At 41.7% G+C, this 26832-nt stretch overlaps 1 protein-coding gene across 1 annotated transcript in view; it reads left to right on the plus strand.

Annotated features, from left to right (window-relative positions):
- Positions 1 to 2471: 2471 nt before the first annotated feature.
- bnc1 (basonuclin zinc finger protein 1) overlaps positions 2472 to 26832 on the plus strand; it is a 93280-nt gene continuing 68919 nt past the window's right edge. Inside the window, exon 1 of the mRNA XM_068017612.1 lies at positions 2472 to 2677. Coding sequence (XP_067873713.1) covers positions 2669 to 2677 — 9 coding nt within the window. The 5' untranslated portion in view covers positions 2472 to 2668. The remainder of the gene's footprint in view (positions 2678 to 26832) is intronic.

Raw genomic sequence — 26832 nt, forward strand, 5'->3', positions numbered from 1 at the left:
GGGAATTCTGTACTGTTGGAGGTGCCAACTTTCAGATGGGACATTAACTCAAGGCTCTGTTTGCCCTATCAAATGAATGTAAAATAGCCCATGGAACTATCTGAAGAAGGGCAAGGGAGTTCTGTCCAATATTTATTCCCTCAACTAGCAGCACTAAAAAGTGTACCTAGCTGTTACCACATTGCTCTTTATGGGAGCTTGCTGTGTGCAAATTGGTTGTCACATTACTATAGGTGACTACACTTTGAAAGTATTTCATTGGCTGTAAAGCATTTTGGGAAGTCCTGAGGTTGTGGAAGGTGCTATGTAAATGCAAATTCATTCCTTTCCTTCTTGGTGATCCAGTTGAATTAAAAAAATTGCTTTGGGTGGGGGCCACCCACTTGCCCACAACAGCCAAGAGTAAGGTGACTGCCATGGCACTCCTAACAGGAGATTAACTCCCAGACAATAGGAAAGTGCTGCCATTCCAAAACTTCAAATGAAGGGTGAGTTCATGCTCCTGCCTTTCCATTGCCGTTTCACCTGTTCTGCTAAGAGATTAGATTTATAAAGGGCGACAGTCTGCGAACAAAGCATGTAGGACAGTCTCCTGCTTAGTGTGTGCGCTCTTCACTATTTGCACATGATCTTAAAGCATGGATATGCTAACACACCCCATAGTAAATGACTGCTTTGCTATTCGATACATTAGCCTTAATCTGTAAGTATTTGCAGAGTGCTGTCAGATCTTTTCTGGCACTTACATGGAGGTCATATAGGCCTGCAGGTGTTTTGGTCGGTGTTGAACAGACTTCATGGAACTATTGCTGAATGTATTTGTGTACAGATCGACTTTATTTATTTATTTGATTTATTTATTTAGAGATACAGCACTGAAACAGGCCCTTTGGCCCACCAGGTCTGTGCTGACCATCAACCACCCATTTATACTAATCCTACATTAATCCCATATTCCTACCACATCCCCACCTTCCCTCAATTCCCCTACCACCTACCTATACTAGGGGCAATTTATAATGGCCAATTTACCTATTAACCTGCAAGTCCAAAGCATTCACCTGTGCTTCATATCGCCTGCAAATCTTTTACTGTGCCCACTCAGCATAGGAATGACTCATCAGTACATGGGATGTGGCAGATGAAATTTAATGAAGAGAAGTGTGAAATAATTCATTTTAGTAGAAAAAACATGGAGAGACAATATAAAATAAAGGGTACAATTCTAAAGGGGGTGCAGGAGCAGAGGGACCTGGGTGCATATGTGTATAAATCATTGAAGGTGACAGGACAAGTTGAGAGAGCGGTTGATAAAGCATACAGCATCCTAGGCTTTATTAATAGGGGCAAAGAGTACAAAAGTAAGCATGTTATGTTAAACTTGTATAAAACACTGGTTGGGCCTCAACTGGAGTATTGCATCCGGTTCTTGGCACCGCACTTTGGGAAGGATGTCAAGGTGTTAGAGAGGGTGCAGAAAAGATTGACTAGAATGGTTCCAGGGATGAGGAACTTCAGTTACATAGATAAGATAGATTGGAGAAATTGGGACTGTTTTCCTTGGAGAAGAGAAGGTTAAGAGGTGATTTGATAGAGGTATGGGAGTCTGGACAGAGTAGATAGAGAGGAACAGTTCCCATTGGTGGATCGAGAACCAGAGGGCTCAGATTTAAAGTAATTGGCAAAAGAACAGTGGCGACACGCGGAAAAACTTTTTCACACAGTGAGTAGTTAAGGTGTGGAATGCACTGCCTGAGAATGTGGTTGAGGCAGGTTCAATCGAGGTATTCGAAAAGGAATTGGATTATTATCTGGAAAGAATGTGCAGGGCCACAGGGAGAAGGTGGGGGAGTGGCACTAAATGAATTGCTCCTTCAAAGAGACAGCAGGCACGACAGGCCGAATGGCCTCCTTCTGTGCTGCAGACGTTTGATGATTCTAAATCCCTGTCACAGTATTTGCCTGATAGATGATTTTTTTTTATTTCATCAAGCAAGGCATACAGTTTTTCCTCCTGCATTACTAGAAAAAATAGTCCAAAGATTCAGTTTATTACGATGTTTTTCTTCTAAAAGATTAATAAATGTAACATTTTTAGAAAAGTTCTTTTTAAAATGGGCAGTGTGGATTCATGTGGATGCAAATTAAAGGGAGACAGTATCTGTTATAGTGAGCAGGGTTTTTAAAAAAATCTGAAAATGAAAGCAGAAAATAGTTGCACTGAGATGTCATTCCAGCAGACAGGACTGAGGTACAATCTGTTCTGACTGCATTTCGTGGGATGTCGAAGGAGCCAAGAGCCTCTGCAATTCCTTTTGATCAAATCTGTGTGAAAGATAAGTGTCGTGCCCTGTTTCAAGCAGCTGCGAAGGGACTGCCCTGTGACTCAAGGGGCATGCTCAGAACGCACCAGGCTGGGCAGTGAGGTGAGAGTTTGATCTGGAGGTGAGCAGCCTAACCAGCCTCCAAACTCCGCAGAACACCGAGTGGGAGGATCTCATTCCACTGCCCTGTGCAGTGTTGGATCAGAAACCAAAAGTGAGGTTCAGACACCATAAAGACACGTTCCTAGCTACTTGTACAGGCAGGCAGAACTGATGCAAGTCTTTCTAAATCGGCGAGGAATGGCAAACTGGATGGTAGTGGTGGAGATTGATCATTGCTGACAATGTCCGACGTAAGTAATTTGCTTTGACTCTGTCCGGGTAAACTGCATTGTTACAGCATCAGGGAGTAATGAAAGTTTAATATGTGAATTGTTCTTTATCGTTCGAAAGAACTTCACGTAAATTTGAATTAGTTAATTCTTGTATAGGACGACCTGTCAGAAGATGTTTGATTCCTGAGTTAGTTGATCAGCTGTCTGGAGTGATCATGTGGAGAAAATTGACTAAGGGAACAATACTTCCATGGAAATATAGTGAAAAATGTCATCGATAATAACTGACCTGTTCTGAAGTGCATTCTGTTGTGAACTCACTTAGTATTTTGTACTCATTCGAAGCTTTCTATGGGCTGTAACTATCTGTCTTTCCAATGAAACGCATTAACTGTTTGTCCTGTCTTTATTTTGTTTTTGCAAATTGTACTGAAAGCCTTTGGGGTAAGATGTGTTTCTTTGTGTGTGTGTGTGTGTTTTTTTTTCTCGCAGTTTGCCGAAGCAGTCAGCTTCATTAGTTTCGTGATAGCGCATCAGAATGTGCTTGCTGCTGTTAACTCCTTGAGCTTGTCCCGCAGCACAGTGCGCTGAACTGGTTTTGGATGAGCTTGTAAGGATTTTGTCAGCCAGATGTGACAAGATCATCAAGAGGCTGGGAAAGAGGGGATCTGATATTAATCAGCACATAGCTCCCAGCTAAACTTTCTGATGTGCTGTGTAGTAACATGTTTTTCTCATTTAGTACTCTGCTTTGTGACCACAACACTGCCACAGTGTGATTGCCTGTTACTGAGTGTTTGCTTTTAAAGCTCTATGGTGACAGAAGCAAGCTGACGGTACAACATGCAGGTGACAACTTGCTGTTATGTACATTGCCGCTTCTGCAGTAAGTTTGCAAGAAACACAATGGTTTGAGAGTATGAAGCTATTTCCATTTTCCATTGCTTGATTTGAACATTTTATTCGTTGCGAATTATAGTTTCATCTTTTCGGGGTGTTTTTCCCTCTCGTGATCCAATGCTATGTTTTCACATCGGAATCATAACTACAAACGCTGCATTACCAGTAAAATACACTAGATTAACCAGATATCGGGTCCTTACTTAACTGCCATTCCACGCCTCAGTTATTGGATTTGGAGAGATTAACTCGCTTTTGGATGGCAGGTGAAGTTTTAGTTAAGGTGAAAAGCTTTTAATTGTCTCCTAGCTTTTTTGTGTAAAAAAAAATCCCAGGCTTGGCTAAAGGAGTTAAACCTTTTTTTTATGCACAACTATGAATTGCCATCTGTTCGGTCAAAACAGATGCATCTGTTCTACCTGCAACTCTAATTAAGTTTAATATGCAGAGTTTTACGGCCTACTTAAATAAATGGATCTTAGCAATTGCCAAAATGTACTATTACTGATGTGAATTTGTTTCTGAAAGTTTAGATGTTAGAAGCCCTGTGGCTGCATGCTAACTGATGTTGTCCATTTTATCTCCAGCCATTTTTGCAAAAATCTGATGGTAAGAGTTGCTGTGACTTAATCCCTTTTGATACATTGTCCAATCTGTTTCTGTGGGATTCCATACAATATCTTGCTACTGCAAGTTTGGCAATTAGCATGTTAGAAAATTATGAAGCCGGAGCTGTATAGGCTGCACTAAAGTGGATTGAATAGCAAGATTGCAAGTATCGGGGATTCATAGCACATTAAACCCCAAGATCAATCTGCAATCCAAGTAGCTTAGTACCACTTGCATGTAATTTTACATTGGCAGGTAACTTGCTCGAGGTATTAATGCCAGGTTCAACATTAAAGGGAAGATACAGAAATGAGATTTTAAAAAATTCAAATCATAGAAAAAACACATCCTTGACAATATTCATTATCATAAAAGGGTTCATAAATCAAATGTTTCCTAAGATGTATTTGATTTTTTCCCCCCCTCTAAGTTCTCTGTGTGCCAAAACGTGTTAACCACTAAATGGCTGAATATCAAAGACTAACACACAAGCTGTTGACTGAGGTGGGCCATAGACTGTAGTTTGAACCATGATCAAAGTTACTTTAAACAGACTGTGGGGTTTGCAAAATAATAAAATATTTTGTGTAGTTTTAATAATTATCTGTGAATGAAAAGCCAGTTACCTGGCATAGTGAAATTTAGACTGTTGCAGTAAAATTAAAATTCAGACACAAAGGACTGTTAAAGAAAGACAATTAGAGTGAATATAAAAGTATTGAAAAGAAAGTGGCAAAGCATGTTGCACATCATTTGGAGTCAGTTGCATTTCTCTGCCAGTCTCACCTTCATGTGTAAACTGTACCATTTGCAATTTGAGGAATAATTGTAAAGATCTTTGAGAAACCATGTAGACATCGAGTCAATTGCAGATAGTCTCAGTGAGGGAGTCACAATGTCTTGAGGTGGGAAGGCACGTACTAAGATTTTAGTCACTTTAAAATCTTGGAGTCTGGCTCAGTACTTTTGGCCTTCTTCCATGAATGGCCTTCTACATTTTAGTTTCTATGTTTTCTTTTAGCCAAAACAATAACAAAGAAGTGTAGGGTGATTTTATATTTGTGGAGTATAGGAACACAGTTTATATGTCCAAACATGTGTCCCAAATCTGTCTGCATGGGATTTATTATGGTAAGAGACAGAATTTCCTTTACAAGCTTAACTTGCAGTTTGGGCCTTTCTTCTAAACATTGTTTCAATATGTACATTTATAGGTATCCTTCTCCTGTCTCTTTGCTCCAGTTCCTGTTACATACAGTGGTCTTTCTGTGTGAAATAGCCTTTACTGGCTGACTTTCTTGCCTGTGACCTACAGTAACTTGACAGTTTTCCCCAGCCACCACTTACCGTGGTTTAAAACATCTAGCAAGATAAAATTTGATGTATATGTTTGAGGAAAGGTTACGTTTCTTTTTTTATTTACAAATTCTTGCTTTAACTTTCATTAACCATGGAGCTTTGCTTCAGTGTAGCTAGCTGCAATAGTTGTCAAACGCATGAAATCTTCTTTCTTACATCTGGGGAAAAAAAGATTACATTTTACATTGAAGAATATGCCCTAGATAGGATTGTAATTAAATATTGTACAGGTCTTCACCCTCAAAAATGTACAGTGGTCTATAGAAATGCAAGTATTAGTTGTTGTAGTAGCTGTGAACATTATTCAGTGTACTTTGAGTGAAATGTTTCCTCCCTTCCTAATTCTTCATGTACCGATACTAGTTCTATCAGGCTTTTTTTTTCATGACTTTGTGCTTAAGGTGACACTTGTCAGCAGAATTGAACACCTTTGATTGCAATGTTCGCATCAGGTGCAGACCTAGCAGGGCCTGATGTTGAGTGAAGGTCCTGCCAGTTTGCTCCATAAGGGGGATGAGCCACAGCTCTCAGAGGTACACTCCTTACAGTACTTGTGTGATTTTGTTTTCCATATCATTCACCAGCTGTGCTGTAGGCTCTCTGATTCAGTATCTCCATAACAACCAGTTTTGGGGCTTTGACCCACAATGACTGAGTCCGCCCAAGCTCACTTCACATCAGATCTTTTAGTCTCCTGGACATTTGTGTCATCAGCCTGGGCTGAGATTTAAGCTAGATTGCAGAGGCTTAAGGCATGTATCTAGCCCATTGCACCTCCCAATCCCCTGCAGCCTTTTTAATACACGAAACAGACCATTCTATTGTGATTTGGCTACATTGAAAACAGACACAGACTGTATGCAGCCTTTGTTTTTACAAAAATTATAGCATGTACAGTAGTGCTAAGTAAGATCAAGTTTGGAGCTTATGTTTTTTTGTATGATTTTTGTCTTCTTCGCGAATCAAAGCTTCAGTATTTTTGAGTTTACCATGCCTACTTTGTTTTCTGCCATTGTAAAAATCTTTATGGAGGCATATATTTCGAGGCTACAGCAATACTAAGAGAAGGGTTTAAACAACAATTGAGGAAAGATATTTATCGTAAGTATAAATGAATGATCTATCGCAGTAGTGACATTTATATACGAGAAAAGCTCATTTTAATTTGAGCAGACTCGGTTATTTTATGATGCAGTCCTCAAATCCAGTTCTTTCTGCACTCCCAATGCTGCTTCACTTTTACATAAAGTCATTGCTGCATGCCATTCGAGGCTGGCATCAAATTTGTCCATAATTTGTGCAAAGCTGCTGATATTTTTAAACCCTCTGTGCCCAGAATTGTAACAGGTTAATTGTTTGCATTTGTAGCCCACTTTCTTTAACTTGAAAATCTATTGCACCAAATTAATTGCCCATTCTAAGCTCTCCAATCTTTCTTGTTTGGGCTGGGAGGTAACAATGGCTCAAGTGAATGAACACACTCTTACACAATGGAGTGGCTTCGATGTCAAGTTGCTAAAGTATCCTTTAAGTAGTTTGGCAGACAAGGCAAAGGTTTATTCAGGTTGTTATCATATGTTCACAAAGCTAGATTTTTTTCAAAATACACCACAGACTGACTTGACCATATTGCATCCTATTTAGTAGTCGCAGCATTTGTATATCTGTAGCAGTCTGTTCCACATCCCAACACTGATCTTTTGTTAATAGTATTTGTGCGGGCAAGTTCCAGATTTATTTATGGTATCATAAATGTAGACATATATCAACCAGAATTAATAAATTATTAGCTAATTTCACTGAAAACTGTTGGTATTACGAGCTGTAATCAGAATTTGTGATTTTAGAGCATATTTAAATGCCAAATTGAATAAATGTTTACTATGTAAGCAGTTGAAACCCATTACATGCACTTAAGTTTTTCTCATGAGAACTATCTTGTTCTGAAAGCACATAAATGCATTAATCAATATTATGGGATGTAATGCTTTAATTGGTGTAGAATGTGTTTGTAATATTGGCTGGGATGTGGCTACACTTCCAATAACATCTGTTATAATGTTATTCATCTATTGGTTTTAACTCTGGAGGATAAATATTTTGAAGTTTCCTTTGCTTGAGCTCTGTAGCTATATCATGGAGGGAGTGGGGGGACATTTCTCTTTTGCTGTGGCATTCCTCAGACAAAGTGAAAAGATTAAACCAGGTCTTGTCCCCACTGCATACCCTTGTGTTACGGCCAGGTGAGAAAGAGGCCTAGGGTTCCCTTTCACCCTTCACCTGGTCTTACTGAAACAGGGTTTTATTTTTAAACACACCGTGTTTTTAGCTCCCCTTGGTGAATCCTTGTTCACCGCTTTCCAATTATAAGGCAAAGAAACCAGCACAACAGGTTTTCTCAGGTTTAAAGAAGAAGAGTGAAATTTTATTAAACTTAAGCTTAAACTCTAATTCAGTTAACGCCTACGGATACACAACGCGCCCATGCTAGCATGCATATGCGATACACACAAACCGATAGGGACAGAAAGAGTAGAAGAAGGTGGAAAGATTTAAGGCAATGTCTGAACAGATGTTATTACGGTTCTTTGAGCTCACTGTAGAGTCTTTGATTGTGAGTAGCTCTTGCTTTTCATTGGGGTCCAGTATTCTTCTTAAACCTTGTTCACTGTAGTAGACTTTTCTCTCTTGGGGTTCATGTGTCATCATTTGGGTTTTTGGAGTTCTGTGAGAAAGAGATGGGAGCAGACAGACAGGAGAAGCTGTGGCGAGCCAGCCGGGAGAGGTTTCTTCAATCCAGGAGCAAACCGCTTTCTGCAGGCTCTCAGTTCAAAAAACTGTACAATTCAGAAAAAACCCCAGACTACCAGCAGGTTAGTCATGTGACTAACTGGTTTGACTAGGTCTGTTTGTGGATTGTATTGGAGCAGGGGATAGCTCCTTAGTTCCAACACTGTTTGTTAATATGCAAAAATGTCTTTCCAGCCTGGCAACCCCTTGTCATAGGCCTTCTCTTTTTCCCAGCAACAATTTGAAATTTAATGTCCATGTTGCGAAATTAATGTGCCTCATTCTTGGCAGGTGAGGGCCTGCATGACACCTGGTTTTCTGGGGCTCCCCTATTTTAAAGTCAATGAGCCTGTCTCTGTTGTAGGCATTCGGCCAGAGTAACCATGTTAACGATGCAGGAATGGGCCTCCTGTCTGATTCTGTTGTTCATATGTCCATTGGGTGAGCCTGCACAAGTCCACCTGAAGAAATTTGGTGCAAGACCTGTGTCTGGACAGCTGCAGACCAGAGCCAGGTGGAAGATGAAGATCTTCCAGGCAACTGATCAGTCTTTGTCCAACCCTCCAGGATTGGCCTGGTGTCTCCAGAAGTTGAAGGTTAATTCTCCTGGGCACTGCTGCGAGCAACCCAGGAGAAAAATCATAGGAATATTTTTTGTTCATTTTTTTAAACGCTTACATTTATTTATAAAATAAATATTAGAGATGGGGAAAAGGTTGTACAGCTGGGCAGGGAAGTTGGAGGGAAGGTTTATGTGATGTAAGCTCCAGGAATATGTACAACCAGAGTTGGTAACCCTATGCAAGGCCCAGCTAGTTGTTGGGTCTGTATTAGGAACTTGTTCAGGCAATGAAAATGGTCCGTAGCTGGAAAATCACATGATTCTGCAATATGAGTGGGCGTCCACAGGGGGAAATGGCATCATTGTGTTAAATATAATTTCCTTGCTAAGATCAAGTGGTAGCATTGTGCTAAAATCCAGTTAGTTTTTATCTAGCTAGGTGTCTGACACATATGGAAACCTATCAATCTCTAAATCAGCAGCAAGTACAGTCTTTGGTTGCCTGATACAAAGTTCACATGCGCCCCTGTAGGTACACATCCCAGATACCTTATTCCAGAGAACTTTAGGAATGGCTTGGCAAGATCCAAGGCACAGTGACACCCAATTGCGCTGGAGTTTAACCAGTTGGTCATGCATCTTCCCAGCACAGAACATTGCACTTCTGACTCACTAGGAGCACCTTGCACAGCAGAAAATTAGTTTATGAAGTTGTCTGCAGCTGTGTTTGATTAATCCCAGCCCCAACCTCAGTGACAGCGTTAGCCCTCCAAGATTCCATTAACAAGTAGGCTGACCATCCAACAATCAAGGACACCTTGGAGTATCTCAGAGCTGCCTGACTCATGAATCAGATTACTGATCCTGGGACAGAAGATGGATTTGATTCTAATCGCCCATGTCAGGTATATCATCATGGAGTCAGCCCTAAAGAGGTCCCACTTACTGTTACCACTTGGACTTTTACCTGAATGAACAGCTTAACCATATGTGTTAGCAGGCTACATATATGAACTGAAACAAGAGTCAACTACTGTATTCTATATTGAGCTAGAACAGCCCAGGTCTAGCAACTAAGGTCGATCATGGTGAATTGCTTCATAGAGAATACGTAGGATTCCCACTATGTCTCCTGTCAACTGTGATGGGGAATATTCACGCTGCCGGACCAAAACCAGGTCAAACAACTACTAAGAATGACTAACAAATAAAAATGAGTCACAGAAATAAAAGCATAGGCAAGATGGACTACAGTATAATCGATGATTTATGTTTCATCTAACTGCGTTGGCTGTTTAAGAAAGATGACTGTTTGCCTTTTCCCAGACCCTCTTCTGGAGTCTTTGTGTTAAGTAGATAGGTGCTGCTTGTGGAGCTCTATTACCTTCCATAAATGTAACATCAGTGATGAACAGCAACTTGCGAGTACTAAAAGATTCTTGAGTTCCATGGCTAGTGATGGATTGGAGGTCTGCCTTGTTTAAATCATAAAAAAAACTAGATTTTAAATATTTCTTTATGGGTATTTGTGTCTGGCCTGTATAGTGATTACTTAAAAATTGTTACAACATGGCGAGAAGCAGCCAGTCCAGATGGCATACAGCCATTATCTGAACTAGGGCTCCAACATTCTATGGCTCATTGTTATGGAAATTGGGCATCTTTAGGTTCCTTTTCATCTCTGATATCTGTAGTTATATTTTAGGAAATTATCCATGGCCACAGACTAGATATGAAGGTGGAAGCTTCCTCACTTTATTGTTCGCAATTGCAACCATGGTCACCTTGGCTGCAAATATCTGCAAATTGGGCAGTTAATAAGATTGTGGACTAACCGGTTGCCTTTAAGAGGTAAGGTGGCGGTCCATATTGTTTCCAATGTATACTTTGCAATTACCCTGTGGCCCACTGTCCAGATTCCTTTGCGCATATGGTCACCTTTTGGGTCATGGGGAGCATGGGCTTATCTGTGGAAGTATGCCTTTGCATTGCATCTGAGGAAATATTCTGGAGTGTGCCTGAATCCAAATTATATCATTTTCTCCTTTTGAAATTTGCGCATTTTCTTCCAAGAAAATCAGCAACCAAATTGTTAAGTCTTTACACCTTAGAACACAATGAGTTAATGGTTTGTAACAGTCATGTTTTATTTTCTCCATTTCAGTCCTCCTATTTTAACAATGAAGAGTACCTGGTCATCAGGTGTGAGGTGCTCTCAGTGTTGCTGTACATGGCACAGGTCTGGCCCATTCCCCGCTCCTGCAACGTGGCTGTCACCTTAGCCATCGTCTCCTTTATCTGTAGATCAAAAAAGGACCATGTCTGCAGAGACATGATGTTCAATCCTCCTAGATAAAGGGGGAAAAATGTACCCAACGTCACCCTCATCCTGATGGCCACCTTTGTGTGCGGCTGCATCAAGCTGTGCGTAGACCCCCAGTACGCAAAGACCAAGGACTGAATTTTACCAGCCCCTCGACGCCATGCGTCGTGGTGGAGGGGCCAGTAACATTCTGCGGGGAGAGGCCCGCCTTGACCTGCGACATCGAGAAGGGCACGCTGCATATTGCCGGCGGCGGGGGGACCTTTGTGAGGCCCCACCGCTGCCTGGCGGCGGCCCCTTCATCTGGATATTCAATTTAACAATAAAGACATGTAAATTAACCTACCTGCAGGTGGTGGTCGTCCCACGCCGATTTTACGATCGTCGTTCGTCCTTCGCGTGCCTTTGGAACATTCCGAGGCAAGAACCTGGTGGGGAGGGGGGGGAAGAATAAAATTTTCAGTGGGGGAGCAGGGAAATCACTTTTTATTGGATGTGGGGATGGTGGGAAAGGGTTGAAGGGCAAAGGTTGGGGGGTGGAGGTTCAGGTAGGGAAAGAGTGTTTGTCATTTCGGGCATTGAAATTAACATTTTGGAGGGGGTTGCGGTTGGGAGAGGACCTCCATACCTTCATATCTGTTAATTAAAAATTCCGAATACTTTACCTTTAAAAATTAAAATTTCATCTAAGGGCTTAAAGCCCTTTAAAAATGGCACCATGCCTGCTCGATGGCACCAGATACTGTTGCCGGGGACGTGGCGGCTACCCCCTCTAAGTCATCAGGTGTGGCCATCTGCCCCCTCTATTTAAATCCGCCCCCGTGTGTGATATCGCAGGAGCTGTTCGGTAGCCCCTCCATGTCAGAAGGCTGCCGAGTCCAAAGCGCGCTGCCACGGAGCTTGGCACGCGATTAAAATACAGCCCCAAGTGTCACTAGGTGCTGAGGTGCTATCTGTCCCTGGTGTTATGAAGGATGGGTCTGGCTATGTTGCAGCGGAATGCTCCGTTCAGTTCGACTGTGCCGTACCACCTGTCCCTCGTGGTAAAGTTAGTACAGAACAACACCTTTGACCACAGGTCCCATCAGGCAGTGGTCCACACATATGTCCTGAGGCCCTGCGGGGAAAGAGGGTGGTGGATCCTATCAGATGGTTCCCAGAGCAGACTATCAAACTCATTTGGCAGAATGCCTCATCGCCAGAACTTTCAAACAAGCACCAAGATGTAGCTTGGCTGGTGGTGAGAAGGGCCCTCCCCGTCAGATCCTTACTGCACGCTTGGAGTCTCACCGCCTCCGCACGCTGCCTTTGAGGTGGCTGCGGTGGGGAAGAGACTGTCGTCCACCTCCTTCTGGAATGTGCCTTTGCAAATCAGGTTTGGAAAGAGATGAAATGGTTTTTGTTGAGGTTCATCCCGAGCAGCTCTATAACACAGGTATAGCAGGGCATTTAGCAAAATTCAAGGTAATCAGGCAGAGTCGACATGGTTTTGTGAAAGGTAAATCATGTTTAACCAATTTATTGGCGTTCGTTCAGGGAGTTACATGTGCTGTGGATAAAGGGGAACTGGCGGATGTATTGTACTTAGATTTCCAGAAGGCATTTGATAACATTGAAGGTTATTGTAGAAAATAAAAGCTCATGGTGTGGGGGGTAGAAGATTGGTTAGCTAACAGGGAACAGAGAGTAGGCATAAATAGGTCATTTTCTGGTTGGCAAGATGTAACGAGTGGTGTGCCACAGGGATCTGTGCTGGGGCCTCAACTTTTTACAATTTACATAAATGACTTAGATGTAGGGAGCGACGGTATAGTTGCTAAATTTGCTGATGACACAAAGATAGGTCGGAAAGTAAGTTGTGAAGAGGACATAAGGAATATTGATAGGTGAAGTGAGTGGGCAAAGACCTGGCAAATGGGGTATAATGTGGGAAATGTCAAATTGTCCAATTTGGCAGGAAGAATAAAAAAAGAAGCATATTATCTAAATGGTGAGAGATTGCAGAGATCTGAGATGCAGAGGGATACGGGTGTCCTAGTGCAGGTAAAGCACGTAATTAGGAAATCTAATAGAATGTTATTGTTTATCGCGAGGGGAATTGAATACAAAAGTAGGGTGTATATGCTTCAGCTATACAGGGCATTGGTGAGACCGCATCTGGAGTACTGTGTGCAGTACTGGTCTCCTTATTTAAGGAAGGATGTAAATGCATTGGAGGCAGTACAGAGAAGGTTTACTAGATTGATACCTGGAATGGGTGGGCTGTCTTACGAGGAAAGATTGGATAGGCTAGGCTTGTATCCACTGGAATTTAGAAGTGTAAGAGGCAACTTGATTGAAACATATAAGATCCAGAGGGGTCTTGACAGGGTGGATGTGGAAAGGATGTTTCCCCTTGTGGGAGAATCTAGAACTAGGGGTCACTGTTTAAAAATAAGGGGTCATCCATTTAAGACAGAGATGAGAAATGTTTTCTCTCTGAGGGCCGTGAGTCTTTGGAATTCTCTTCCTCAAAAGGCAGTGGAAGCAGAGTATTTGAATATTTTGAAGGCAGAGGTAGATAGATTCTTGATAATCAAGGGGGTGGAAGGTTATCGGGGCTAGGTGGAAATGTGGGGTAATCAGTTCAGCCATGAGCTTATTGAATGGCGGTGCAGGCTCGAGGGGTCGAGTGGCCTACTCCTGCTCCTAATTCGTAATTCGTATGTTTGTAACTCCATAGAGGACTTCGTGCTCTGTGGGCTGTTCTGAAAGACGCACACTGAGATAAACATGAACTGCTGCTGGAGGACCATCAACTCGGCGAAAGACACACTTTGGCCTGCCTTGAAACCTACTGGTCTTCCAGTGCAAAGAGCTGAATATGACTGAATGTTGCAGACTGGCACATTCCAAGGTTCAGGACTACATAGGAGGGACGCAGTATAGCTTGGGGCAGCCATCAAAAAGGGTCAATGGGGAAAGTCCATAGTGTAAGGCCCTCCCGCCATAGTATACCGAGGGGCTGGAAACTGTGGAAAACTCTTCGGACTGTATGCACCAGAATATGTTTGACGCGTATTGTAAGTGCACATTGTAAATATAACCTGTAATGGCCAAGTGTAGTGAGGCACCTCATATACTGTATTGAAAGAAACTGATCTGTATTGCACTTTATGTAATGTCAAATTTGAACTGTTCTGTAATGTATTTTTTTTTACAACTTTTATGAATAGAGTATATTTTGGAAAAAAAATGAACAACGAACAATTAAAAGTTACATTTTTCTGTGCTCTCACACAAAAAGAAATGGAAGTAACAGGCCCCTTAGATCAAATTACATTTAATGACATGCTTAGAATTCATTTTAGAGCTGGGGAATTGCCAGTTTTAAAAAGTGTCCCTGTGTATCTATCTGTATGCTATACTTAGAAGATATCCATATACACATTAACAGTATACATGCCTTTCCCCCATCCCCAGGAAAATAATCTGTAGTGGGTCATTGGTTTTTGTAAGAAAAATAGATGAATCATTGCAAAAAAGTTTTGATGCTGCTGAATGTTATGTTTGGTAGCAAGATGTGAAACAGGGAAATTATTTGCTTTGTTTTACATTGAACATTTTCTAAATCAAACTCCTATTGTCCCATCCACTCTTAATAGTTTGTTTAGCCAGTATAGTTTTTTTGATTGAACCTCACATAAAGCATTTTTTAAATTCTGGTAGGTTGTTAGGAATGATCTTTTGTTTTGGAAACAAATTGTAGAGATTATAGCTTATGGGTGTGGGGCAAATATTGTTTGAAATTCTTCAGAAGTGTGTCTTTGACGGTGTTCTTATGATTGTATGCCTGATGAAAAGTTTATATTGTAAATGCTTCTATGTACTGTAAATTAATACTTCTTGTGCTGACATTTATTAATATGAGCAATTTATGTAATCCATCATTTTAAACATTTTAAAGTCTCTCTCTCTAAATGGCCACAAGGAATTTTTATTCATACACCATTCTATTACCTTTTAATAGACTCAACTGTGTCTTGTAAGTGGTTTGAAAATATCAGCAACTGATTCTTCAAGTGCCTAATGTGCTTCAAGATGTGTACAATGACAACTGGTGCATTTTCCCCCTTTAAATCACTGCTGATGAAAATATTGAAGTAAAATGACAGAATTAACTGTAAATGTAGATCCTTTCTAGATTTCTAAATACAGCAAACATTTTCAATACTTAAAGTTTCGAAAGCAGTAAGGTGATAAAATTTCAATATTAATGTTCAAATTATTCATTTTGAACAACAACTACTACTTGCATTAAATAGCACCTTTAATGTAGGAACAAAAATATCCCAAGTCACTCATAGAATGTGCAGGTGTTCAATACTAATGTACAGTTTATACAGTGGTTATTTTTAAAATGCTTAAGTTCTGACCTTGCACTGTATTATCAAAACTGGGACTTTAAAAAGCAATGTTTTTCTCCATATTAAGAAAAGCTGGCATTAAATTTCCATGAGATCAATCAAGGGAAAAGTATCAAATCATTTAATGGCCTCCTATAGATAACTGCGACTAGTTTCATTGCCCCACAGCTGATGTGTAAACCATTGAGTTTCATCCCCCAATGTGCAAAACATCAAACCTATCATGGAATCCAGTCATTAGGATCTAACCCCACATCAGACTGTACAATTTTATCCAGCAGCTTATGTTTTATAAAATATTCTTAACGATCCACTAAAAGTTGTGACTTTGTTAACTCCCTCCATCTTCTCTCCCTTTAGGGTCATGGACAAACTGTGATCAGCTGATCAAAGCAAAAATAGCTGACCTATTTGACTAAAATTGACACGAAAAAAATACAATGAGTCAAATAATATGAAATGTCAAATTGGCAGTGAGGAAGGAAGTGAGTAGGAATTGAACAATGAAAGAAAATTAATAATTGGCAGAGGAAAATGTTGTATGATCGCTTTAAGAGTGATGTCCCGTTAAGTACTCAGTATGGTAATGAGCTAAGTACCAGGATGTAGTCATGTGACTAGAAGCCATTGTCACTCTGCACTGTAACACCCTGGACAAAGGTTCTGTATATAGTTTGCTCTGTATTGTGTGTATTAGTTTAGCTGTTAATAAACTTTCGAGAGCTCTTCAAAGAACTGTTATCCACGTACCTTATTGTGTTGCTTAGGGTAACACAAAGAAACTGATGACAGAAAATACCAGTCTAGCTAGTATCCTATCTTCCACTGCAAATCAGTCCATTTAAAAGAGACCATGGCTACCTGACCCGAAACTGACGATGTGTGTCGGGTTGCTCTTCCGGGTCCAGTCGAGCTGGCTTGGACACAGTGACAGCCAGGATGTCAAGGCGGGAAACATGCATTCGGACTTCGCACTGGTCTACAGTGAGCGATTCCACCCAAGATAGAGCACAACCTCTTTAATATAATCAGCCTCATTCCGGTGGTTGGGTTGGATCGGACGTGGTTTTGTCGGGCTTGGGTCGGGTTTCAATTTACCATAGAACGTGAGTGTGCTCACTGCTCTTTCCCATTCATTAAATGTGCTATTGAAGTAACTATGAATCAACGGTTTTGCATGGGATTTAATAGTTCTGGTCTTTGTGAAGATGAATATGTGTCTTGCTGAATTTTTATTTGTTTGAGGGATGTGGACATTGCCCATTTATTGCCCATCAACTGAGTGGCTTGCCAGGCCATGTCAGTGGGCATTTAAGAGTCAACCACATTGCTGTGGGTCTGGAGTCACATGTAGGCCAGACCAGGTAAGGACAGCAGATTTCCTTCCCTAAAGGAATCTTTCCCTTCATAGTCACCAGTAGACTAGCTTTTAATTCCAAATTTATTAATTGAATTTAAATTTCACCATTTGCTGTGGTGGGATTCGAACTCATGCCCCCAGAGCATTACCCTGGGCTCTGCATTATTAGTCCAATGACATTACCACTTCGCCACTGCCTGCCCCTATTTTAACAGTGGATTTTGGACACAGATATTCCAATTCCTTTGCTTGTGAATTTTTTTTTCTTCCTTGCACTGATAGCAATATCATCATGAAAGTGAAGATATGAAATACAATGAGTGATGATACAAAGCTGTTGCCATTTTTTTCAGAAAATAAGTACCCATTTTATTGCTAATTATGGTGTATTTGCTAACTTTAATGGTTAACAGATAACTCGTATAAAAGTTCAGTTGAACCATCCCTGGATAGAAGTGGCCAAAACTTATTTGTAGTCTGGTACAAGCTCATATTTGATTCATTGCATCTTCCTACATGCATTTAGAAAAAACAACTTGTGCAAGGTTTGTTTTGAAAGTACAGCTAGGAGTTGGAGCCACAACACTCAGTATGGGTTGCTTTTTTTTTTAACACGGTTGTGCTTTAGGTTGTCGTGATTGAAGTTGGCTTGACAAATACAGTAGGCATTAAAAATGTTACCACATGTTCTGAGTTGATTTTTACAATGCTGCCCTCATTTTCCTTCTCGTGACTTCCACCCCAAAATAGAATCAATAATGATGGTTGGCCTTCCTGAATTGGAAAGTGTTTTAAGAAGAATCTCTGGAGAGAGAGGACTGATGGAAATGCTCAAAGCTGGGGTTCCCTTAGATTGTTGATTCTTATGTTCACACTGTGCAGACCAGAGTATTTCTTGCAGCAGCCCAGTCAAGCTACAGAAAACACAACCTTTGCCATAATTTCACGTTAACTGCTCTGCATGCCCATACTTCAATATAGAGCCTGTTTTTTTTTAGAGATACAGCACTGAAACAGGCCCTTCGGCCCACCGAGTCTGTGCCGACCATCAACCAACCATTTATACTAATCCTACACTAATCCCATATTCCTATCACAGCCCCACTTGTCCCTATATATTTCCCTACCACCTACCTATACTAGGGGCAATTTCTATAATGGCCAATTAACCTATCAACCTGCAAGTCTTTGGCATAGTATGTTGGGAATAGTTTTGATCAAAATAGCCATGTACTGTATTTACAACACTTCTGGGAAAATCATTAAACATTAAAACTACAAGTACATAAACATGCTTTAAATGCTGCAGGGTATTCAGTTTATTTTTTGAGAAATTCTAATTAATGGCCACAGTACAACAACGGTTTGCTGCAAATGGTCAATCCACAGTATCCTAATTTTTCGGCTTCTGTGGTATTCAACCTTCTCCTTTAATGCCCTCGACCAACCCCCACCCCACCAACATGTCCTTCTACTGTGTTGTGGGAGTTTTTTTATCATCCAGAACACATTGGAAGGTAGCAGTTCAGTGCAACAAATGAACTGTTAATTCTGCTGTTGTTGCAGCTAAGACTCACTGCTCAGAATTTGCAAGTTAACTGCTTCCCAGAAAATAACTTGTTTCAATGAAGTTTGTGGAGTCTCTGTATCCTTTTCCCTATTCCTAAAAGGGTCTTGTACTCCCAAACTTCCAGGACTGGTTGTGACACACAAGTCATTTTCCTATTTCATGAAGGCTATATCTATACTGTAAACTAGAGCTTTTCTCCCAAAATGAAATAGCGACCCATTTATTGGAAGCTACGGTCTTTTCAGTCCCATTTATAATTAGTTTAATATGCTTTATCAAAAAAAACCTTAATTTATACACCACCTTTCATGATCTCAGGATGTCCCAAAGTGTTCTACAGCCAATTAAGTACTTTTGAAGTCTAGTCATTGTTGTAATGTAGGAAACATGGCAGCCAACTTTCACAAAACAAACTCCCACAAACGGCAATGTGAGACTGACGAAATAATTTGTTTTTGTAGTGATGTTAATCGAGGGATAAATATTGGCCAGGACACCAGGGAGAGCTCCCTTGCTCCTCTTCCAAAATAATGCCATGGGATCTTTTATGTACACCTGAGCGAGCAGATGGGGCCTTGGTTTAATGTCTCATCCAAAAGATAATACCTCTGACAGTACTGCACTCCCTCAGTACTGCACTGAAGTCAGCCTAAATTTTTGTGCTCAAGTCTCTGGAGTCAGACGTGAACTCAGAACCTTATGACTCAATAGATAGTTTAACGTCTTATCCCTAACAGTCTCAGGTAGACATAATAGATCCCATGGAATATTTTGAAGCAGAGCAGAGGCGTTCTCTTTGGTGTCCTGGTCAATATTTATCCCTCAACCAACATAACTAAAAGAGCTTAGCTGGTTATTATTACATTGCTGTTTGCAAATTAGCTGTTGTGTTCCTTGCACTACAGCAGTGACTGCACTCAAAAGTACTTCATTGCATGTAAAGCACTTTGGGGTGTCCTGAGGTTGTGAAATGTGCTCTATAAATGCAATCCTTTATTTCGTTGAAGCATGGCGTGCAAAAGAACGCCATCAACTGTTACTCAATTTTTACAGTCTTATCAATGAAATGTTGTTAATATGGGATATTGCCATCGTTGATAAATTATCCCAGTCCAAAAGCTTGAAACCTGGTGAATACAATTTTTGATTATAACTCTAGTGTCCCCCAAATAGTTTCAAAACATTAACAGTACCCTGAGACTGAATTAATCTTCCAGTGAGATTAATCATTGAAATATGAATGCTGTCAAAACATTCTAGGATACCAATTATTAATCCAAACTGCAAAATTGTTTCGTCCAAAAGAGAGCAACAGTAAACGTTAATGTTTTATTAAATATGTATGGTCACATCTTTTGACAGGCTTGGTTCCTACTCTGAAAACTCTTTCCTCTGCTACCACATTAACTTGCAGGAAAGTTCGACATGGGGAAGGGTGAAGGCCCATGGTGTAAGGGTCCAGAGCATCAAATTGAGCGGAGCAAAACAGACAGCAAGTTAATCAGGAAATGATGACTAAGAGACACAAGGGTTGGATTGAGATAAACTAAAGGTTCTGATGAGAGTGAGGGTGATAAATAGTTTGACTGTTTTGAGATTTTGAGAGGAATAGTCTTGAACTCAACACAGTGGAGACACAAAGAAGAGGAATGATATGTACTCAGCCACAGTATAAGCTGCAAGAGAAGGAAAGAGCACTGACCACAGCAATATTGATTAAAATTGAACAAGTCATGGAAGGTCGTAGAAGAATGAGAGAGGTTATGGGCTAGAGGTGAGAAAAGGATCAGTACCTCTCGTCTTGCCTTCAGGAGCACAGAAGTGGAGTTTGAAGACCTTTCCCAAATATGGATGCAGTATTCAAGTCTTAGATGGATTTGGGCTTTATAGAGACTCGGAGGCTGTCAAGTGGAAAGTGTTTGGCATGAAAGTGGAAACCAAATTCCTTGCAGGCATCTTCAGGAATGGAGGAGATAGTGGAGTTCCACTTGACGTCACAGGAAATAGTGATACCAAGGCCCTGATATTAATGGGGAGGGAGGAGGGGTGCTTGTCAGCAGTTCAGAAACCTGGAAATAAGCAGAAGGCAGGGTTCCTGCTGAATTTAACAGCAGGATCTCATTTGAATTATTTTACTCCATTTCCTACCTGGGAGCCAGCCAGATTGAGAGGCTGTCTGCTGTGCAGGAAAGCCTGCGATACAAGGCGCCTGTGGCGGGTTGGAGAAGAGGAAGGGAGAGATCAGCTTGTGGGGAGGGGTTATGAAGATCGCAGCAGGTCTTTTTGAAGTCTGGGGGGAATCATTCCTGTTCCTCCTGGCCAACAAGCAGCGCTGGAGAAGTATTTACCAACTGAATCTGGCAGTTCTTCCCCACCCCCTTGTTTAGACGCTGGGTTTCCCAAGCCCTGGGAAACCCGTGCTGGAGGCGTTACGTCAAAATGGCTGGCAAAATCTGAGAGTCAGAGCCCATTAACATATAATAATTACTGACCCACCTCTCGAGAGCAGCTTACTCAATGACCCCCGTTAAACCAGAAGTAGGCAAGTTCATGGCGGTGTTATGGTCAAGTAAGGAGGGGTCGAAGGGCTTCCCTCTTTTCCCTTTCCTTGTTTGTCCACAACAGGTTTAATTCTTTTTTAAAGTGGGTGTACTGGCCAATTCAGTAGATATTTGATTATTTGCTATGAACATAACAAGAACCAACCAGACAGGTTTTCTTGAGTTCAACAAAGAAATAGGTTAACGTTATCGTACCTAAAATGAACTAACAAAATAATAAACAACTTGCCAACTTTCACTCACTCACACATATTAGGGTTTTACACACATGCAAATAGGTTACAGAGTGGGGAAAGGTAGATTGGTTGATGTCGAGTCCATAAAAAAGGTATAGGCCGGAATTTTCCACCACCCCAATGAACCGTATGGTGGTTGGGGGAGGTGGGGGGGTGGCGTAAAATGGAGCAGGAGGCTCCAGGTGGCCTTCCCGGCCCGCTCCCCCCACCACCCTACTTTACGTGGGCCAGGAGAAACGAGCTGCCCACCCAAAGCCAATCAAAGCCACTTAAGGGCCTTCACCTGCCTCCATGGGTATTTTGCCCGTGGCAAGCGGGCATCCGGTAGACGTGAAAGGCCACCCAGTGATACCTGGCAGCCTATCAGCGCACCGGGGTGGGGGTGGGCCTGACAATCGGGCACATGGTTCCCGATTGAGGGCTGCCCCCACTTCCCCAAACACCCCCAGAACCCGAGACACCCCCCCTTTCCTCCAAACGGCCACCCTTGTCTCGCCGGAATGGAGAGAGGGGCGGACCCCCACTTAGGGTCTGCTCATGTCAGAGTCCAGTTGCTTCTCTTCTGCTGCAGAGAAAAACAGCAGCTTAAAACCACAGGTAGGGAAGGACTTGTCACATGACAGTCACTCAGTCATTCAAACATAGCAGTTAGCAGAACAGGTAGTTCCTTTAAACTTCCTGGGTCTTGGTTCTTGCTGGGGACTGAGCAGACATTTTGTCTCCCTCCTCACAGTCCTTTGCAACGTAGGATATAGTGCTGCAAACAAGGTGATCATCTTAAGCTACTAGCAGACATCCAGTTTTATATGTCTTCTAAAAATGTTTTTGAAAAAGAATACTAATTCAGATCTCCAGTCAGTGGATTAAAGAAAATTATCAGTCAACAAAACACATTGGCGTAACAACAGGTTGGGGTCAACTTTCCCATTTTTAGCAATTTAAATCTCCACTTGCCACTCTATCACCTGTCCTCAAGGGAGGTTAAAATTTCCCCCCATTGCCAAGAATCCTAATAGAGAAGGAGGTGCTTAAAGATGGAGTAGCAATGTTCAGAGGTGTTAGCAGTTGCTTGTAAAACATAAAGAAACATTTACAAATTGAAAGACACAAATTTCTTTGGTCCCATTGGACAGCATGTAGAAGATTAAGATGTGGTAATTCTGCATTACACTGCAAAATGTCTGAGAGTTACAATCTCTGAAGTGTGGAATCTGTGCATGGCAAACATCAGCTTTTTTTTTAGCTGACTTGGTATTTTAACCCTCTCTCCATGTTGGCTTTCAGTGTTTCAGAAGAAAAATCTACTTTTTTCACAGGGATTGGAGGTATCAACATAAACCAATTAAAGATGTTGGAGGGCATGACTGAAAAGGGGCGGCGCAGTGGTTAGCACCGCAGCCTCACAGCTCCAGGGACCCGGGTTCGATTCTGGGTACTGCCTGTGTGGAGTTTGCAAGTTCTCCCTGTGTCTGCGTGGGTTTTCTCCGGGTGCTCCGGTTTCCTCCCACAAGCCAAAAGACTTGCAGGTTGATAGGTAAATTGGCCATTATAAATTGTCACTAGTATAGGTAGGTGGTAGGGAAATATAGGGACAGGTGGGGATGTTTGGTAGGAATATGGGATTAGTGTAGGATTAGTATAAATGGGTGGTTGATGTTCGGCACAGACTCGGTGGGCCGAAGGGCCTGTTTCAGAGCTGTATCTCTAATCTAAAAAAAATCTCCAAACGCCAATCAATTAGCTGTTACTTTCTCCAGCTGTCATTTGCCCATGAATTTGAGGCAGTAAAGTTGTAAGATGAGCTGATGATTTGAAAGTCACAGCTACAAGGTATAATTATGTAGCATTTATAGAACGGTTACAACGCAGAAGTAGACCATTCAGCCCCTCGTGTCCGTGCCAGCTCTTTGCATGAACTATTCAGCTAGTCCCACTCCCCTGCCTTTGTCCTCAAAGACGTTATATATAAAATCAGCTGCTAAAATGCATTTTTTTTAAATTACTTTTCTCAAAATATCTTACAGGGACTTACTTGTCTCATTTACATAAAATCTTTCTGTTTGAGATAGGGATATTTCCTTTTTTTTATTCATTCATGGGATGTGGGCAGCGCTGGCTAGGCCAGCATTTATTGCCCATCCCTAATTGCCCCTGAGAAGGTGGTGGTGAGCTGCCTTCTTGAACCGCTGCAGTCCATGTGAGGTAGGTACACTCCACAGTGCTGTTCGGAAGGGAGTTCTGGGATTTTGACCCAGCGACAGTGAAGGAATGGCGATATAGTTCCAAGTTAGAATGCAGTGTGACGTGGAGGGGAACTTGCAGGTGGTGGTGTTCCCATGCATTTGCTGCCCTTGTCCTTCTATTTGGTAGAGGTTTGGAAGATGCTGTCTAAAAGAGCCTTGGTGCATAGCTGCAGTGCATCTTGTAGATGGTACACACTGCTGCCACTGTGCGTCGGTGGTGGAAGGAGTGAATGTTTGTGGATGGGGTGCCAGTCAAGTGGGCTGCTTTGTCCTGGATGGTGTCGAGCTTCTTGAGTGTTGTTGGAGCTGCACCCACCCAGGCAAGTGGAGAGTATTCCATCACACTCCTGACTTGTGCCTTGTAGATGGTGGACAGACTTTGAGGGGTCAGGAGGTGAGTTACTCACTGTAGAATTCCCAGCATATAACCTGCTTTTGTAGCCACAATAAATATGGCTGGTCCAGATAATTTTCTGGTCAATGGTAACCCCCAGGATATTGATGGTGGGGTGTTCACCAAGAATAATACTGTTGAACGGCAAGGGTACATGGTTAGATTCTGTCTTACTGGAGATGGTCATTGCCTGGCACCTGTGTGATGCAAATGTTACTTGCCATTTATCAGCCCAGGCCTGAATGCTATCCAGACCTTCCTGCATGTGGGCACGGACAACTTCTGTATCTGAGGAGTCACGAATGGTAGACAACACTGGAATCATCAGTGAACATCCCCACTTCTTACATTATATTGGAGGGAAGGTCATTGATAAAGCAGCTGAAGATGGTTGGGCCTAGGACACCACCCAGAGGAACCCCTGCAGTGATGTCCTGGGACTTGGATGTTTGGCCTCCAACAATCTCAGCCATCTTCCTTTGTGCTAGGTATGTTTCCAACCTGTGGAAAGTTTTCCCCCTGATTTCTATTAACTTCAATTTTGCGAGGGCTCCTTGATGCCACACTTGGTCAAATGCTGCCTTGATGTCATGGGCAATGACTCTCACCTCACCTCTTAGATTCAGCTCTTTTGTCCATGTTTGGACCAAAGCTGGAATGAGGTCTGAACATGTATCCCTGTTTCTGTTCTTTAAAAAAACCTTTTGACTGTGTCAAAAGAGAAATGAGAAAAAAAATGACTGTGGATGATCGTGTTCATTTGACAATTCTCCAGCGAGTGTTAACACTTTGATTTTAACTTTATTCTCTATTGAACTGTACAACTATCTATATTTTCTTCCTCAAAATATCTGTAACTCTTCCAGATGAAATGATATTTGGTTTGAAATGTAAAATTACACTTGGTTCCAAAATGTCAGAAAATGTACCAAATGTCAAATTCAAAGCATATTCTGGAGAGGAGGTGTGGGGGAGGTGCAAGGCTCCAGCTCATTTTTAAAAATGAATCTCATACCTTCAACACTACCATTGTCTTCAGAAATGTCAAAAAGCAACACTGCTGCAAATTTTTAGTTTTTCTCCCCCCATTATATAAGTGTTATAAATGTTGCGCATGTCTCAACTTCTTGTCTTCATATCTAATAAGGGCTACATTCAGGGCTCTTTTTGAGTCAAAATCTCTTTCTGTTGTATCAGATTGAGAAGTTTTTGCTGCTTCTCCAGCTTGGAAATGTGTGGAAATCGGAAGGAAGCTGATGAATGCTGAATGAAATCATAAGCAAAAGACTGAATAAAGTTGTTTGGTGGATGATGTGTGTGGGGGGGGGGGGGGGGAGGCGGTGTCACTGTTTCATAAAACACCAAGACCACCTTTTTCCCTTGTTTTGAATAGATTCACTTGTTAGCTTCATCTTTTGTTGCACAGCTTCACTAAAATTCATGAATTTAAAATTTATGTTAAAGCCTTTGATCTATTGTTTTATGGATAAGTTATCATTAGACTTTTTTGTTGTGATAAATGTGCATTGTCAGTAATGCAGAAACAGTTAATCGTGATAAACCTGACAGCATTCCACCCTTATTTTTTTTAAATTAACTTTGAATAAATTGTCATAATGCAAAAAAACTGATGTCATTGCAATTACAAATCCATATATTTATATAGATCATTTAATGTAATAAAACATCCCAAGGTGCTTCACAGGAACATTCTAAAGTAAAACTTGACGCTGAGCCACTTGAGATATTAGGGCAGATGGCCAAAAGCTTGGTCAAAGAGGTAGGTTTTAAGAAGCATCTGAAAGGAGGGAAGTGAGGTAGAGAGGTGGAATGGTTTAGGGAAAGAATTCCAGAGCTTGGGGTGAAGGGAGCTGAAGGCACGGCCAACACTGGTAAGAACATAGGAACGTGTGAGCAGGAGTAGACCATTCAACCCATTGAGCCTGCTCTGCAATTCAATTAGATCATGGCTGATCATCTACCTCAACGCCACTTTACCACGTTATCCCTATATCCCTTGATGTCATTCATATCTAGATATCTATCAATATCTGCCTAAATATGCTCAATGATTGAGCGACCACAACCCTCTGGGTTAGAGAATTCCAAAGATTCACTACCCTCTGAGTGAAAATTCCTCCTCATCTCAATTTTAAATGGCCTACCCCTTATTCTGAGACCATGACCCCTGGTTCTAGATTCACTAGTCAGGGGAAACATTCTATCTACATCTACCCTGTCACACCCTGTAAGAACTTAGCATGTTTCAATGAGATCCCCTCTCATTCTTCGAAAGTCTAGAGAATACAGGTCCAGTTTCCTCAATCTCTCCTCATAAGACAATCCGGCAATTCCAGAGATTAGTCTGGTGAATCTCCATTGCACTCCCTCTATGGCAAGTATATCCTTCCTTAGAAGAGGAAACCAAAACTGTTCACAATACTTTTTTTTCCCTTTTATTGGGCGTCGCTGGCTAGGCCAGCATTTATTGCCCATCGCTAATTGCTGTTGAGAAGGTCGTGGTGCGCTGCCTTCTTGAACCACTGCAGTACTTGGGGTGTAGGTACACCCACAGTGCTGTTAGGATCTTGACCCAGTGACAGTGAAGGAACAGCAATATAGTTCCAAGTCAGGATGCTATGTGGCTTGGAGGGGAACTTGCAAGTGTGGGTGTTCCTATGGATGGTATCCAGCTTCTTGAGTGTTGTTGGAGCTGCATCCGTCCAGGCAAATAGAGAGTATTCCATCACACTCCTGACTTATGCCTAGTAGATGGTGGACAGGCATTGGGGAGACAGGAGGTGAGTTACACGCTGCAGAATTCCCAACCCCTGACCTGCTCTTGTAGCCACAGTATATA

Source organism: Heterodontus francisci, chromosome 38, assembly GCF_036365525.1.
Source record: "Heterodontus francisci isolate sHetFra1 chromosome 38, sHetFra1.hap1, whole genome shotgun sequence".
Lineage (NCBI taxonomy): Eukaryota > Metazoa > Chordata > Chondrichthyes > Heterodontiformes > Heterodontidae > Heterodontus > Heterodontus francisci.